Genomic DNA, 17479 nt, shown 5'->3' with positions numbered 1-17479 from the left:
CCACTTTTTCATAATTTTGACAATCTTTGCGTGACACATGGATAAAGAGATTGAGATTCATAGTGCATTAAGAGATAGAGATTCACAGTTGTGTCAAAAGTCCAAATATTGGTTGGAGAATTTGATTTCATTCATTGGAGACATTGTTTTAGGTATGCAAGCAACAACACATGGGAAAATTGTATATTAAATAAAACTGGATTAAGAAATAGGTAATAATAAAAGCAACTTGTCAAAATCGAAAAACATTTTCAGATAAAAGAAAATTATTCTCCACTCCCTTAACATGCAACATTACAGCAAGGCCTTTGTGAACATAAATTTACCCTCACAAGTTTATATAATTCTCTTGTCTCAGGATCCATTGTTTGTGTCAGTGTATATGATGATTCTATGAATAAAATTTGATCGAATAAGATGTGTTTTAATTAGTTTGATTATAATCATAATAAAATTTATACTAATGATAATTTACAATTGATATTGATATTTGTATCTCACAGAAATAAGAGTTTAGTTTCTTTATTATTTTTTCTCTATTGTATCAGAACAATGTATTTTTAATGTTCATCAGAAGAATCAGATTCTAGAAATAGATAACTGGACTTAGAAAATGAAATAGAACGTTATCTAATATGTACTTAGAATATGAAATGGCTACAAGCTATGATAAATACATCGTATGAATTGTATATGTTGTCTGAATTCTGAAAGTGGTCATTGTCGGACTCTTCAGTGAATGCTTTGCAGGGGCCAAGGTAATTAAACTGAGTCTAATGAATTGTAATTTTTTTTTTTTTTTTACCTTTTCTCATTTCCTTATCCCAGATGTTTGAGAAATTATGCATTAAAATAATTGAAGGAAAAACAAGGAAAGTGCTAATTAAACCTACAAGTCCTGTATATACTAAAAATTACATCCTCCTTATTGTATTTGACTCCAAGTTGAGGCCTAGTTGAAGATCTAGGGCTTTGCTATGACTCTGGTTTGAAGAAGGGTAGTGGCAAGGTTTATAGATGAAAGGAGAGTTATTATTTGCATTGGAGAAAGTGAACATGCAAGTATCTTGTTGTGAAGAGGGGTGTGATGCCACAGAATACCAACTAGATTTCTGGTCACAAGAAAAGTTGGTATCTAAAACATTTGAGTTGAAGCTAATCTGAGGTTCTTCACAAAGGGTGAACTCAGAATTATTATAGGTAGAGGGGTCATAGAACCAAGGACTATCTGAGGTTTGGTAAGCAAATCCATGGCTGGTTTGAAAAGGGTGTTGGAGGTAACGGTTTATGGATTGAAGCTGCAACCTCTTCTTCTTCATTCTCTCTTTCTTGTGGGCATTTTGGTGCCCACCAAGTGCTTGTGAATTTGCAAATTCTTTGAAACAGTATTGGCACTCGAACTTCTTCTCATCTGGGTCTTTGGCTGAGGTCTTTTCTTGCAGGGTTTTGTCTCCTCCTGATGAGACTGAGTTAGAGGAGTTTACGCTTTCATCTCCTTCACCAGACTCTTTGACACAGCTTTCTTTGGAAGGGTTTAGCTCAAAGCCAAATAACCTGAGCCTTTTCTCAGTGGAGTTGCCATTATCACCATCCCATGTTTGAGAAAGATCACAGATATCCTTTTCCATTTCCATGTCTCTTTGGTAAAAGAAATGTCTTTGAGGTTGGAAATGCAGTGGTTATAGTTGTTAGGCTTGTGTTCCTTTTATAGTAAACTCTTGAAGTCACAGCATGCATTGCATCGATTAAAAAAAGTAGTTTTATAGTACATGGACAGCATAAGGGTACCCCAGAGTCAATAGAATAAAAGATTAAAAAGAAAAGTCAGATTAGAGAAAGCCGTCTCATGCAATGTTTGCAATTAAAGAAACTCTTTTTGGCACTGTAGTAGATGCACCTCAAACTTCTCAATCAAAGAGGATTCACTGTGATTTATTTAAGGTGGAATCAGATGGTCTATAAGCACTTAATAATATTTATAGTTCCACTTGGCTTTTTCTGTCATTAAAAACAGACATATTCCATACTCAGGACATGATTAAAGTTATTAAACTAACTGTAGCTACAAATAGTCAAAGAAAGAGGGGCACTAACTTTGTAACATATCTACTACTGTACTAAAATTCATATCTAATTATTTTACTGAGCAACCAATGATTTCACTGCTTCATGTATTAATGAATATATTAATGAATATTACTGCAATATGATGCTAATTAAACCATAATCAGGTTCTATATCTACTTGAGTTAATTGAATTGACGTTGTTCATAAAATGCTGACATCTGTATAAATTCAGCACTAAATATTAATAAAGGTTGTTTGTGATGATCCCTCTACCCACAATGAGATTTAAAAAAGAGGGTGAATGAGTTTTTTCTTGACCATGTTTTATGAATGGTGTTGTGATATATAGAAAAGAAAGAGTAGAAGCCAAAAGAAGAATAAAAGAAAGTGGGGAATGATGTCAGCATATATACTAATAAGAGTCTTCCATAAGATCTGGGCATATCTTCTTAGAGCAGGCAAAGCCTATATTTTATAAAAGTTATATTTTCAGGTGAATCAAGTCATCAACTATAGTATTATTCTACAAATAAACGCAGCATTTGCGTTGGACAGTTGTTATAGTTGGTCCCACACATTGTTGCTTTTGGGACAATTTAGAAATCATTAGATTGTGTTTTATTCCATTGTCTCTAACTAGATCTTCCATTGGTTGACTTGTTCCTCCAATAAGCCTCTCATGCTCATCAATTTCCCACTCCTTTTTCTCCATTTTCAGGTTTATTAAACTCTCTTTCTTGCTTCAGGAGGAGAATTCCAAGTAGGCATGCTGTCATCTACCATATTTCATTTCACTCTTTCATAACATGTGGAATAAACGAGGCCATGAGGGAGAAGATTGGGTTATGGTGGCTAAGTGGGTGGGTACGTTGTTGGGTCATTCTTTCATTTTAGCTAATTCCATTTCATTACACGTTGGTTTCAGAATATCAAACCGTGGTCCCTACCCTCCAAAAAAACAAATCCAAAGTGCTATTACTGTTTTTTTTCCATTTTTTTATCACACACCATAGAAGGCCAAAACTGACTAAGGAAAAACTTTCTATATATATTGGAATATTATATGATAATACATACACTCATGTTATATCAACGACAAAAATATGTTGCTTCGGAGAAACATGCTGAGTTGAAATGTATCCTTAATACCAGTTCATCAAACGCACTTGGATAAGCACTATAGGTTAATGCCTCAACAACTACGAAGATTCAACCTTGTTTTGTTGCTGACTTATCCCTCAAACCTATCTGTGCAATAGATCAAGAAAGTGTTGCAGTATTATATGAAAGTGATATCAGAAACCATTGTGACTGAATGATGCAGAATGCACAGCATGTAAGGGCATATTTTGTTTGGTCTTTTGAGAGAGGATCACCAGAAAGATTTCACACCAATGAGTATGAGCCAAATTCACATAAAGGATTGACATCACTTTTAATTAAAAATCTTAAGACGATGGATTTATGGGCATCGATCCTTATATGGTACTTAACTTCCTATTTTTACTTAATGTGGGACTTAGACTCAGATTCCCAACATCTTTCACATTAGAGAGAGTTACACAGTTAAAAAATTGAACTAAGTCTAAATCAACTCTGTAAAATTATGGTTCTCATACTAAGTTAAGAAATAGATTTTAAATTTAATTCAATCCTATAAAACTGGATTACAAATATCTATTTATATATTTTAAAATTATTTTATGTCTAACGGAGGAAGAACTTCTGATTGATATCAAACATATCAACTATTGTCACTTAGAGAAGCAACAACTATTTGTTGGGTGTAAATTTGTTTTTGTTGTACTGTCCGTAGGTTTAAAGTGTTGTATAGGTTGCAAAATTTGTTTAGAAGTCTTGAGTTAGTGACACCTTTAATTATATTATAAGCTTTATTTTAAGGTAATCTGGTTTGTTGGCATTGACAAAGTTCCACCTTTCAACCATTTTCTTGTGATGATTTATTTAACCACAGATGGATTAATTTAGGTTAAAAGGCAGTATCCGAAGCAAAGGATAGCATTGTCAGAAACTGTCAGAAATGACTTTATGTGTAGGTCGTTAGGTATGGAAAAACTGTAGGTTACAGTTATCAAACTGTTTGAACTGGTTTAGGTTCTTCATCTTTTTCTGGGTATAATAATGTCACCGGGTCACTCTTCTCTCATGAACTCTGTTAAAGGAATCTTAACATTGTAAAAAATTGAGTGTACTTTCACTTACTTCCATTTTTTATTTGTTTATTTAAGAAGATTGCACAAATTCAAAGTTATAATCAATATTCTTCTTTAATTTAAAGTTCGTTTTAGCCTTTTAGCAAGTCTTCTATCGTTTTTTTTTCTCATTTAGATGTGTGTAAAAAAGTTATAACCAGCTAAACATAATGATTAAAAAAGTAGCAATTGAAATAATAACTTTTTTCTTGAATACACAAATATAAAAAGAAACAGAAATATTTGCCAGTCAAAATTATAAGGAATAAAGAAAAATAGATAAATAATTAAAAAAAAAAAAACAAATTAGCTTGCTACCAAAGAATTAGAAAATAGTCATGTCAAGTCTCAAAAGGCTAAAATTAAATAAGACAGATAAACTTTTTTGAATTTCAGAAAGTAAACCATGAAAAAGAAAATGTATAGTAGAAAAATCTAAAAGGATAAAAATGCTTTCGATTAATTGCATATTTTTCGAATTTTATCTAATCAATTTAAAAGTTAGACATTTTTTTTACCGCTATGTCAATTGATTTCACATTATTGCCGATACGATAATGTGGTCAATAAATGACTTTGATTTCAAAGTAAAATATATAAATTACACATTTTAGTATGAAACTTTTAATTTCATAATTTTTATTATTAAACTTTCAATTTTATGCATTCTACCATCTAAATTTTAAAATTATACGCGTTTTTACTGTTAAATCCCAATTTATTAATAATATGATAATGTGACTAATAAACAATGTAAATGGTGAAGGTATATTAATATAATCAACAAATTAAACATAAATATTTCATAAAGTATTGATTAGACATTGATTTGCTTATCTACTCTTATGTTTTAAAATTACATGACTTATATTTTTAATATTATATTTCGACTGATACCCAGACAGTAGTAAAATAACTAATACATTCACAAAAAGTTATATAATAAAGTAAAATTAGAAAAATATATAGATAAATTTAAATTTTGTTTTTAAATAATGGATACAGCGCAAATCATTGATAAAAATATTTTTAAATATCTTAATTATTTTAATCCAAAACATATTAATTTAAATATTAAAAGCTCAACAGCTTCAAAGAATATATTTATTTTGGGAAGATTGGATTTAACTACTAATTCATTAACTGCCTTCTTAAAAAGATTACTGCAAATAATCTACAAATGTAAAAAAGTTATGACATTTTTTTTTAGATTTTGTAAAAGTATACACACTTTTAGTAATATTAGTTTGGCTTAAAATTATTCCAAATGTTTATCTAATTTTCCCTTGATTAATCATTTAAGAGTATTTTACCATTTAATAGTTATAACAAAATAAAATAAAGATATTTTGTGTCAAAAATACAAAATAACGTAAATTATCAGATGAAATAATGTAAAATACACATCATTATTTGAATATTTTTTCAACATATATATTTCATATTTAGTTCCTTTTCCTGAAATTTACCCAAAGAAATAACTATTATTTTACCACAAACTCACCCAGTAATACAGTAGTCACACCTTCATACTATTAGTAAGTTGGTATCCAATTAACGAAAACGTAAAATGTTATAATTTTGAAATTTAAATGGTAAGGTGAATGAAATTGAAATTCCAATGTTAAAATTCATAAAATTAAAAATGCAATTGTAAAATTAGTATGATTAAACTTTTACGATAAAATTCCGATACTGAAATTTCAGCTATAAAATTCATAAAATTATATTTTATTAGTAAAATTTATAATTTAAAATATAATTCATATTTGGCCTCGAACCGAAAATCGTTCTACATGTCTCATTATCACACTCTTAGAAATTTACCAGTAGTTAATAAGAGGGTAAAATGTGTATAGTTTAAATAACAAAAGTCGTCAAATTGAAAATTTAGTACAAAATATGTAATTATTCATATATTTTTTATATTACAAACTTGCAATTGAAGTCCTCAACGCAAACAGAAAATGACACAACGTGGACAATAAATTGAAATGTGATAATCATATCTCCAAATTACACAAATAACTTAAAACCTCATCTTGCTTTTAAAAAAATAAAAAATGTTCGTCATACTAGTTATTTTCAATGAGTACGTATCTAATTCCTAACTAATCAATATGACCAGCACCTGTAATTTGTTTAAAAGGGCAATGTTTGTTTTTTCATTTTTTAACGACTAACGTGCGTTTATGTTTCCTTTTTTTTATCTTGCAGACTGTGTTTCTTATCGACGAATTTAAGAATATGCGATTATAAAAATTTACTTCAACGGTCAGTGACGAAAACCATTTACATAGTTCCGAAACACGTGACGCACCAAAAAACATGAGCACAGTACTCATTCTAGAAACCGCATGAAATCTATTTTGATAATAACGCATCACCCACAGTTTCAAAAGAGATTAACTTTACCTCCAAAAATTCATTTTTTTCAGTATCTGGGACCAGGAATTGGGTTCTTACCGACATGCGACGAACGATGTCTTCAATTTTGGGAGAAGTAAAGTAAACACAGATTCGATGCAGACATTGAGATTCGCTGAGCCCAACATTCTTTCAAGAACCAATAAATTACTATCATTAGACTCATCAGAAACAAAGTTTTCTCCCAAAAGCAAAAGAAAATTGAGACCGAAAGCTAGACAAGTGTTGAAAAAGTGATTCTTACTAAAAACGTCATGACATTGCATGCATCAAAGCTTGTGCACTTCTCTCTAAATTGTCAAACTTCGGGCATGAGTTGGTAAGTGTGCGTTGGCTGACACTTGCTCAATGCAAATGTTTAGACAAGGTTTCATATTCAGGGTGAATTGATTTAATTTCCTCTTTCTTTCATTCAAAAGAAATAGAAAGTAGGGATAAGCATATATATTACAGATCAATAATTCCAAAAAACGAGAATTTAAACCGGGACTTGTGCGAATTATAATAAAATGCGACAATGGTTGGTTACAAAGGATACTCGAACCCTACAAGGGACAAGGGATGTCATATTCGTAAAAATTCTCATATCTGTGCATTACCATCACCCAAACTATAAAGTTTAAAATTAAAAGTAAAAGGTGGTGATCCAACAATGTATCAGTTTCAGCGTCAAGCAGGATAGGAGTCAATCATTGTTGACGCTTGGTACGGGGCAAGAGAGCGAGAAGAATTTTTTTCCTTGGACCCTGCAACAACCCAATCAACCTCCATTAGACAAATAACAGAACATATAATCAAATTGAGTACTACTCAGCACATGAAAAACACATTAACACAAGAGAGCACGCACGCACACTGCCCCTAATATCATCAATACAAAGGCAGACACCCTCCTCTTGATACTGCCCATCTGTTACAGGACACAGCTGGAGCAAGCAGCTTTATAGGCACATCAAAATAAAATTTCCAAGTACAACCCGGACTATCACCTTTCACTAGGCTCAGATACCAGAATTCAAGGGACATGGATTTTGATCAATAGTTGATTTTCTAATATATGGTTTTAACAGCAGCTTATCCCGCACAAACCTTCTTACTTAGATGCCAAATCTATATTTTCTTAAGGGCTATTTGGCATCTGAGACATTATAATGTGTTTTACAGGTATTTTTTATCAAATAACTTTGAACAATGATGATGAACCTATAGAAGGAAAGAGAAGAGAAATGCTGGTGCTGGACAAGCTGGTACTGGGGACATGAGCACAAAAATAGTGTTTAACAATATTTAATACGAAGATATCTTCCAACACAACTCCATTAGCCACACTTATGCTACATTGTCCGAATAGAATATAACAATGCCTAAATCCATATATTTGGTGTAACATTCACAACAGTAAGCCTTACTGAAAAACACCTGAATATATATGAAAAGAAAGACAATTAATTACCATAGGAATCCCTAGCTCTTTGAGATCATTTTCTCCCATCTGCTTCAATGCAGTCATATCCACCTGGTTGAACATATCAGAGCATAAGATAACTAGAAGTGCAAAATTAGAATAAAACAATTCATTGCTGAAGCATATTTATCAAAATCATACTTTATACTCCATTAATCCATACGTCCGTACTAAAGATAAATTGAGACACAAGACAATATACGATCACTTGAACACTTTACACAACAAACTCAGTTCATCTGCTAGCTAAGATTAAGAGTACATTGAAGCAAAGAGATTGATGGTAAGAGTAAGCTCCCAACGCTGTTATTTAAGAGTTAAGTTTAATCATTACAGTATTGCCCCTTCATGTAAGGATGAAAGCCAACCCAAGGAAGAAAGATATCAAAAGAATTTACAAGGCATAATTCTTAAATAATGTTTCAACTGTTAATATTTGTAGATCCAACATTGGCTATAGATATGATCAAATTATAGCATATAAGTAGGGTACAAACCTCTCTTTTCAAACCAGTTTTGTAAGATTGAGCAAGACATAAATCCATTTTCTAAAACAGTATCAAAGCTGATCCCTAGCAAGGTGTATTGGACCTATCGTGCCACCCATAAATATTTATTCCCACACTTGAGATGTCCAATTATCGGCATGAATGGATATGTTAATATGTTAAAGACCTTATATCAACTAGATGTTCTAGAGATATGACCACATTACAGTATATAAGTGAGCGTAAAATCTACCTCACAAGCCAGGTTGAGTTAGCTTAAATTCACTTTCAAAGATTATTTATACCCAATTTATGCAACTACAAAACATTCACATCATACCGACAATGATACAATTTGCCAATGAACACTAGTATACTACAAATAAAGTAAAACTATAAAATTTAAGTAAACAGAAAAGTGTTTAGTCTGTAACTAATATGCAATAATGTAACCAAGTTGAAGAACCGAGTCTCAGTCATTCAATGGAACATGTTTCCCCACATGTAAATTAACACAGAACTTACGAGAATTCAACCACCAATGACATAAAAATGAAACAAACTATCCTGAAAGAGAAAAAAAAAAAAAACTGATTCAATAGGAAAAATACTACTCGAGAATGTCCAGAGGACAACCATTTGAAAGTTCCCAATATTTATAGTCTTTTACAGTCATTTAGTTAGTTAGCATTCCAGTACCAACCAATAAGTAGATGATTTTGACATCTAACTGAACACGTGAGAATAGAAATTATCAATTGAAAATAAAAACATAATAAATATGATTTCATTTAAGTAAAGAAATGAGTTACATACTTCCTCTGCCTTAAAGAGAATGGCATATTTTTGAAGTCCTAGTGCATGTAACAGGCCATCCACAGTCTGGTTTGGTTGTTGTACTTGTTCATCACCCTATAGGATAACCATCAAATACACGTTAGGATGAACTTTACAGTTAATCTGTTTCAAGAACTAAACATATCTCAAGTATCCACGATCAATTCAAAAAGTTTGATAAAAAAAATTACACATGCAATTAACATAAACTTCCGTTTGTTAAATTTTGTCTTGATAGATGCTAACATTTCTTCAAAAAAAGCATAGAGCAAATATGTGCATAAGCAAAAGCAGATACGCATAAGCATTACATACAGAAACTTCGTTTAAATGAAGAGGCACCCAAAGCACATTCTATTGATGGAATATTCTTTTTCTAAATGATGTTTCTCTAGTATAACCTTTCCCACTTTTACAAGAAAATATTCAGGCTCATTAATTTTTTTAAACTAAAATGCATTCATAAATCAAGGATGTTAATTCATGTCAATGAATCAAATAAGGGTGACATGAGGTAGTATTAGTGATTAGCACCTAAGCACTTGGGGAAACCTCTTATAAATGGTAGTTGTCAAGGGGAGGAACAAAGCCACTTAAGTGCTCCACCAAGCATCCCACAGTACTAAATGTGGAATTTGGTCAACCCAAAATACCCATAATGCTTCACCTTACACTACACTACAAGCTGACATCCCAACAGTTGGAAAATGTGCAGATATTCAGGCTTTTTCTATGATTGTGTTTGGTTCAGACAACGGAAAGTTAGAGGGTGCGGATTTGCCAAGAAAACTCGAAAACCAAAGCAAATTAGCACAAAAAACAATAAAATCTTTTTTTGAAAACTTTCTTCACAACTATAAGGAGATTTGCTCAGAAGCAGTATTATATATAATAAAACATGTATATATATACCAATTCCCTGAATTATTTACATTTAACAAATATTCATTTTTTTATAACCAAATCGATTATATACATATTTTATTATATTTCTCTCTCTCTCTCTCTCTCTCTCTCTCTCTATATATATATATATATATATATAAATTTATAATATTTTTATAATAAAATAAAAATTATTATTAAAATAATAATATAATTACAATAATAATAATATATAATTTTGATTTATCAAATAAAATATTTTTTAATCTATTAAACCTATCACATTAATCACTAATTTTTATCAACTTTCATCTCAAATCACACAAATTTTCCCTTGATCCAAACAACCACACAATCACCTCTTTTTTTTCTTCTCAAATCCATTCAAATTCACTTCCTGAAATCCATCTTCAAATCCAAACACACCCTACAAGAACCCATCCTCCATGCTGGAGATCTTATTTTGGATTCAGTGCAAGATTTTGTATTTAAGATCCCAACTCAAGATCTTGGACTGAAGATGTTCTAATGACAAACTTTGATACCAATTATAAATGATTCAAGCACTTGAGGAACCTTCCTTAAAACCTAATTGTGGTTGTAAGCATTTTCAACCCCACACTAGAATCTCATACTTTCAATGTAAGACTTGCATCTCATATCTTGAAATTGGATCCTAACACGGGATAACACCCAAGCACTTGGGTAACCCTCCCTTAAAAACTAGATGTCCAAAGGGGAGAAACAGGTCACTTGAGTACTCCGTCAAGAATCCTATGCTGCTCAATGTGGGACATATCAACCCAAGTCCCTACAGTAAAATTTCCTTTAAAAGTTGACATATCAACAGCTACACAGTACAGCACTTTACTCACCCTTTTAAGTCAGTCACTCCATATGTAGGCCTTCCAAACTCTGGCAACCAGCTCCAATATCAATTTATAAGCACCCAAACACTTTGGAGACCATCACAAAGCTAATTTTAGAGGGGGAAGAATCTAGTCATTCAAGTTTTCTATCAAGCATCTTATGCCACACAATGAAGGAGTTAGACACCCCATAATATCCAAGTCCCTATTCCCAATCAGTTTTTAAAGTTCGAATAAACTTGCTGGTTCAATCAATTTAACTGCAAAGGACAATACATTCAACTTGTGCAAATACAATCAACTCAGGACTGATATGAACAACACAGAACAAGTAAACTCAACAAATCAGGGTCAACAAAATGGCAAAACCATTCACAAAATAACCAAACCCGTTAGCTTCTACAAGCAAGCAAGGTTGTCATTTAGAAAGGCATTCATAACCAAACCAACATTCCATTTCCAGCACTAAAAGAATGTACCACAAATTGACCATCATATCTCCTAAAAGGGAATGTAACCATCACCATGATCTAGTCTATGTAGGGGTAGCAGCGGACAAAATCATTCTCACCAGATAAAACAATAGAACCCTTTAGCTTTTCCAAGCCAGCCAACTTATCACTTAAAGAGATACTCACAACTACCCAACATTCTATCAATAAAACAATACACACCACATTACAATTAATTATATGACCTTCATATCTCCTAGAAGGGAACTAAGCATAACCATCACTGGGACCACGTTTAGGGGATGAAATAAATCACTGGAAGCCCTCCAGAATTAAATAGTCATAGTTAAGCATCAATTCCCGTTCACGTCCAACTAACTATTCATCTCATTTTGAAACATATAGGAGGATACAATATTTTAACATATGTTTTAAACAAATATTATCCAAATTAAACATATGAAACTCAATGCATATACAAATTATAATTTACATGTAGAAGTGGTGAGAATGAGAGTTGCTTCTATCGATATTTGTCATCACAAACCTTGTTTTTTAATTATGTGGTATTCAAATATAAATTCCTAAAAATATTTGATGGAATAAAGCACAAAGTTTATATATTTTATGTATGCTTAATGTTTGGAATAATATAAAAATTGACGTTAGTCAATATAAGAATAAAAAGAAAAAATTGTTACTATATATATATATATCAAAGATTCGTAATAAAGGATTATTAGATGTACAAAAAAAATTAATTCTAACTTCCAAGCACTCTTTAACTTTTAAGCATCACCAGAGTGCAGACAAAGAAAGAAACTATTAGAAAAAATCTAAAATCAAATGATAAAAAACAATTAGAAACAGAAAATGCTCAACTTTACACCACTAAACAATCCAAAGACAAGGTCAAATTAAAGAAATGAAATGGGTCCTGGATCTGACCCCAGAAATGCTATAGTAGGAGGCAGATGGTGGGGTCACTTTTATAAAATACAGATGATCATGCCACTATAGTTTCAATCCAACCCTCGGCACTGCTTGCTATCACAGCAAATTTGAGTTATGGCTGTATAGCTGCTAATTGCAACTCACTCTGGGTGTCAGATTTTGGTAGGGGCAGCTGCTCCACACCGCTTAAGATAATAAACGTAATGCAAAAAAATTACCTTTAACAAATATTAATGTTCAAGTTAAAAATAAGACCCCAAAACTAAAGTCGTATTCATCACCGCTATTAAAAAACTACAGCTTAAACAAATAATTGTAGTTAGTCTAGGAGACATAAGGCAGTGAGAAATAGGTCATCCACTTTTTAAAGTTAATACCTCCCTAAAAATTCCCGAGACAACACCAATTGGACACATAAATCCACAAACCCAATGTATGTGCACAGGGCATAGGAAGGCAGAAAGACATTGAGTAAGGAAACTAGACTATTATGTGCTGACCTTGGCTGGAAAATGTCAAAATGTGAAGCATGCTGAAAGAGCAACAGAAAAAGTGTGAGAGATGGAAACTATGGATTTCTATACCGAAAATGGTTTTGAAGGACAAAATGATTTGGAATCATAGAAGTAACCCCAGAACACTGTCTTATTTATCTAAGAACAGAAGGGAACACCATGATTTTTCACTTGTTAGTATAAATACTGCATACTCTGCATTTCAACCAAAATTTGGGCTTTTATCCACGTGATGTTAAGTTCCCAGTTGCAGATTCAGCATAACCACACTCTGGGACAAATATAAGAAAAACTACAGGAGGGACTAAATTTTCATATTATTGACAGTGCAAAGTTTAAAATAGTTAGCACAGTGTATCAAGTTAACTAACATGACCCAAATCTACAAAGTTAAGCTAGTCACTAAAGCACTTGTCTTACTTAGGAAGCTAGGATTACCAGAAAGAGAGCTTCTAAGCTATCACCAAAAGCAAATTGCAGAGTTCACACATACCTATTTAATTATCAGATCAGATCCGATTAACCACCAAAAATTTATAAATACCAATCCTCCAAAAACAGTCCCCATAGTAGAATATCATTAAGTTGTAATTGTACTTAATCCCCCCAGTAAAATTATAATTCATCACTTACTGTTGCTATAAAAAGGATTCCTTAAAGAATCTTTTATTGAATCTTTGTTTGTATTTATGGCTATAGAACACTCAAGCCTATAAACAACCCCCTTTAAGGTGCTATAGCCAAACGAGAGAAACACAATGAACTCAGATATCCACCAGATGGTAATGGGAAAAATGGATATCTACAGGTCAGAAGATGATTGATACTCACCACATATGATGACCTTTGGGCAACACTGCTTGATGGAGGAAGTTGGCCAGCATGAGATGCTACAGGCTTGGCAGTTACTGGAGGCAATGTGGACATTGTAGAGCGTGACATGAAAGATTGGGGTGTACTTACTGGAGGCCTCGAAGTTTCAAGAACATCCCTACTTACATATGGAACTGGTCTGACGCCATCATATGTCCTGTTTAATGGCCTTCTTCTCTGTAGGTCTTGGACGTCCCTTTGAGGGGAAATACCCCTTGAAGTACTCGGAAACCCATCTGGTGATCTTCTCCTTATATGATCCAATGTCCAAGGAGAGTACGAGCTTCTCATGGATTCCATGCGCATTAAATCATCAGAACTTCTAGCGGAGGGAATTTGCCTCAACAAACTTGTTTCCCTTGATTCTGGCATACGCTGCTTTGAACTAAAACTATTTGACAGAGAGTGAGTTGTCTTTGAAAGTTTTTCACGGAGATCCATATGCCTCTTACTACCATTGCTGTCAGCATGCCTAGATGCACTTTTTTGCATGAGCTTCAACCGAAGATCATCTTTACCAATATGTCCATATAAGTAAATTAAGAGGAACAAGATTAGAAACATAAAATCCATTGAGTAGCATAAAGATGCAAGGGTGGTAAAGACTGCTAAGGGAGCTTACTGCCATCCAGTCCATTTTGTATGCTTACATCTCCTCGCTGTCTGCAGAGAATATGAACAGCAAAATTTATGTAAGCTGGCTTTAATTAAATCATACAAACAGCAGGCAGACTACTCTCTCTCTCATTTGTCACTCTATATAACAAAAAAACCAGAGACGCACCGTTTATTGCCACCAAGTCCATTTCCGTGCCACACAGAACCATCTGCATTGTTTCCAATCCTGTCTCTTACAGACCGCTTAGTGCCAGCTGAGGGAAGAGAAGAGAAAGAAGAAACATCCACAGAAGATACATCCCTCTTCACAACCTAACCTCAAGTAAAATACAAGGTCACGGAAATCAATCAATCATGAAAAATCAGTGCAAAACTCTATCACAAAAGGTAAGAAGTGGTAGTAAAAAAATCTAAATTGAACTGCATTCCTTTACTCCTAATGAATAAATTGAACAAAAAAAAAGAGAGAGCACAAAGTCAAGCCGAGAGTAGAACTAGACTTAAACAACAAACGAAAAGCACACGAAGAAGTTCCTTTTATAGAAAACATTATCTACAATAAATTCCGAAATAAACGAAATTGCAACCTACCTGACCACTACGCCCTAGAGTGATGGTAACGCGACCCCTCGAATGATCGGACATGGCGACAACCGAAACCCTAAACTATCAACTGAGCAAAAACTTCTGCAACCGCGAATAGTTACCCTGAGAATCGCTGAGAGTTAGCGTAACCCTAAACCTAACCCTAATCTCATTGCCCGCGACTCGAAGCAGAGAGTGCGAACTAAACGTCAACACCACGGGTTGACAGATAATAACATATCCGAGCTTCAAGAGAGATAAAGGAGGATGAAGGGTTATTGGTGAAGAGAAAGAGGCGAAGATTTTGCGTTGAAGTGAAAACGGTGGAGTACCAGGGGTAGAGCAGCTGTGCACAGGGAATATCCTCGGAGCATGATGGAACCAGGACCGTTGGATCGAATGACCGCGGTGTTATATAGGGCTAGGCCATTTTTTTTTACTAATAAAATGCTTCCCTCAAGTGTTGGTTTGTGTTTCCGAAGATCTCGTATTCAGTGTTAGAAATACCTAAAAAAAAAGGGTAAAAAAGACCCTGACAAAAAAAGAAGGCCCAATTGGGTTAATTTAATTACTTTTGTAATTACAATAGGGTTAATTAATTTAATTTTTTTTTTTTATGAATATATCACCTTTTAAAGAAAGGAAAACCATCAAGAAAAATCATAATAAAATCGACCTCGGAGACACTCACCATATTATAGAAATTTCTTGTGACAATCACTAAACGCACTTCATCAATTAATAAGTACACCCTTTCTTTATTCTACTTTCAAACTATATTTTCAAATCTTTCGCTTAAACATGGGCGTATTGGTTCATCTTTCTTACCAATTGTTTGAGATTGTAGGTTTGTAGTATAAGATCGATCTCATTTTATGAAGGTTCAATTTATTAAGGATAAGCAATAACCTTTACGTTTTTTAGAATTATTTTGGCTCCAAGATGTGAGATTCTTTTATGCATGTTTTGTTAGTTTTTTCTTCTATGCTCCCTTACGATTTTTATTGAGTTTATTACTACCTAATACATGAAACACTACTAAATAAATGTCTACATAGCTTCGTGGGAAGGTTGGAATTAACATATAAATTAGGCTAAAATGCTTTTGCTTATAAAAAGGATATCTTAATTCATATATTTGTTTAAAATTGTGTTTTTGGGTTAGTCAACGGTGATTCGTGATTTATTGAATTTTATCATTGAAATTTTCACAATTTAAGATTCTTCCACGGATTAACCGGAATACGTAGTTTAAAATTTTAAAAGGCAAATCCAATGCATAATAATATAAATCTATATTATTTTAATTTTATTTAAATGAATTTATCTTAAATTCAAATTCATAACTTTGTATTTTAAATCCAATCCATTTAATTGTAATTAGACTGGATAATTTTCTGAATTTTGAAAATTCATATTTATGGTGCATCTTAGTCATTTCAAGTTATGAAATATTAGGTTCAATTAGACCCAAGTAAAGTAACACTATGTCAGGTATAAGTCAAGTCAAGTTGGTCCATGCATAGATTAAGTTAAGTTAACCAAACACAAGGCGAGTTAAGTCGACTTGGGAATTGGTCGAATTGATTTGGCCCATACCTAAATTGAGTCAAGTTGGACTTAACTTAAATCAAGTCAATTTGGCGAATCTAAATATATATATATATATATATATATATATATATATATATGAGTAGGTCCGAGCAAAGGTCTACACGAGTCAGACCAAATCGAGTCAAGTTAATCCAAATTAAGTTAAGTTAGAGTTGGTTAGGCTTGATTCTAGCTTGGACTTGGTACGAGCTGAGTTGGTTAGGTTATGTTAGAAGTTAAGTCAAATATAATTTTCTATCTTGAATTAGTTTCTATGTGTATTCTATTTTCTAGTACTTGCTATATTTGTATAATAAGACCACTGGACTGAAATTAGGCCAATCAAAGTGCCACATGTTAGTCCAAGAATCGAGGGATTTAAGGGTGGCAAAAAGCAAAACGGGGAGTAAAAGAAAAAAAGAAGTTAGACCATAAATCCATATTGGTAAAAGGGTGTGAAAAAGAATGGGGGAAGGTGTGGATAATAAAAATGAATTGGGTTTAACCTCAAAGGGGTAAAAAGGGAAAATCAGGGAATGGAGGATTAAGATGGGAAAATTGGGGTTTGGAAATGAAAAATCTTTGTTTGTTTAGGAAAAGCTAGCAAATGATTTATAGGAATTGAGTCACAATGTACA

The 17479-nt window shown here is 32.8% G+C and overlaps 2 protein-coding genes across 2 annotated transcripts; both read right to left on the bottom strand.

The window, feature by feature from the left end:
* Positions 1–831: 831 nt before the first annotated feature.
* Positions 832–1709, bottom strand: ZFP5 (zinc finger protein 5). The gene has a single exon (XM_028057147.2). It carries the CDS (start codon positions 1632–1634, stop codon positions 915–917), a length of 720 nt encoding a protein of 239 aa, XP_027912948.1. The 5' UTR covers positions 1635–1709; the 3' UTR covers positions 832–914.
* A 5475-nt stretch (positions 1710–7184) lies between these two features.
* On the bottom strand, positions 7185–15686 carry LOC114173965 (Sterile alpha motif (SAM) domain-containing protein). Its single transcript, XM_028058673.2, has 7 exons — positions 15255–15686; positions 14830–14975; positions 14668–14708; positions 14004–14557; positions 9477–9572; positions 8161–8223; positions 7185–7453 (listed from the first exon to the last, which is right to left on the bottom strand). The coding sequence occupies exons 1-7, from the start codon at positions 15306–15308 to the stop codon at positions 7397–7399; spliced, it is 1011 nt and encodes a 336-aa protein (XP_027914474.1). The 5' UTR covers positions 15309–15686; the 3' UTR covers positions 7185–7396.
* Positions 15687–17479: the final 1793 nt, after the last annotated feature.

This window comes from Vigna unguiculata, chromosome 2 (genome assembly GCF_037176805.1).
Source record: "Vigna unguiculata cultivar grain cowpea cultivar isolate G323 ecotype 2 chromosome 2, ASM3717680v1, whole genome shotgun sequence".
Classification (NCBI taxonomy): Eukaryota; Viridiplantae; Streptophyta; class Magnoliopsida; order Fabales; family Fabaceae; genus Vigna; species Vigna unguiculata.
Note: the sequence above shows the minus strand (reverse complement) of the source record. Positions and strands in the feature narration are given on the sequence as shown.

Bases quoted from the DNA above. Each gene is read 5' to 3' on its own strand.
- ZFP5 (XM_028057147.2), bottom strand. From the start codon at position 1,634: ATGGAAATGGAAAAGGATATCTGTGATCTTTCTCAAACATGGGATGGT.
- LOC114173965 (XM_028058673.2), bottom strand. From the start codon at position 15,308: ATGTCCGATCATTCGAGGGGTCGCGTTACCATCACTCTAGGGCGTAGT. The intron at 8,224-9,476 runs GTATGTAACTCA...ATGTTCAACCAG, and splicing joins TTCTCTTTAAGGCAGAGGAA to GTGGATATGACTGCATTGAA. The intron at 7,454-8,160 runs GTAATTAATTGT...GGGTTGTTGCAG, and splicing joins AAGAGCTAGGGATTCCTATG to GGTCCAAGGAAAAAAATTCT.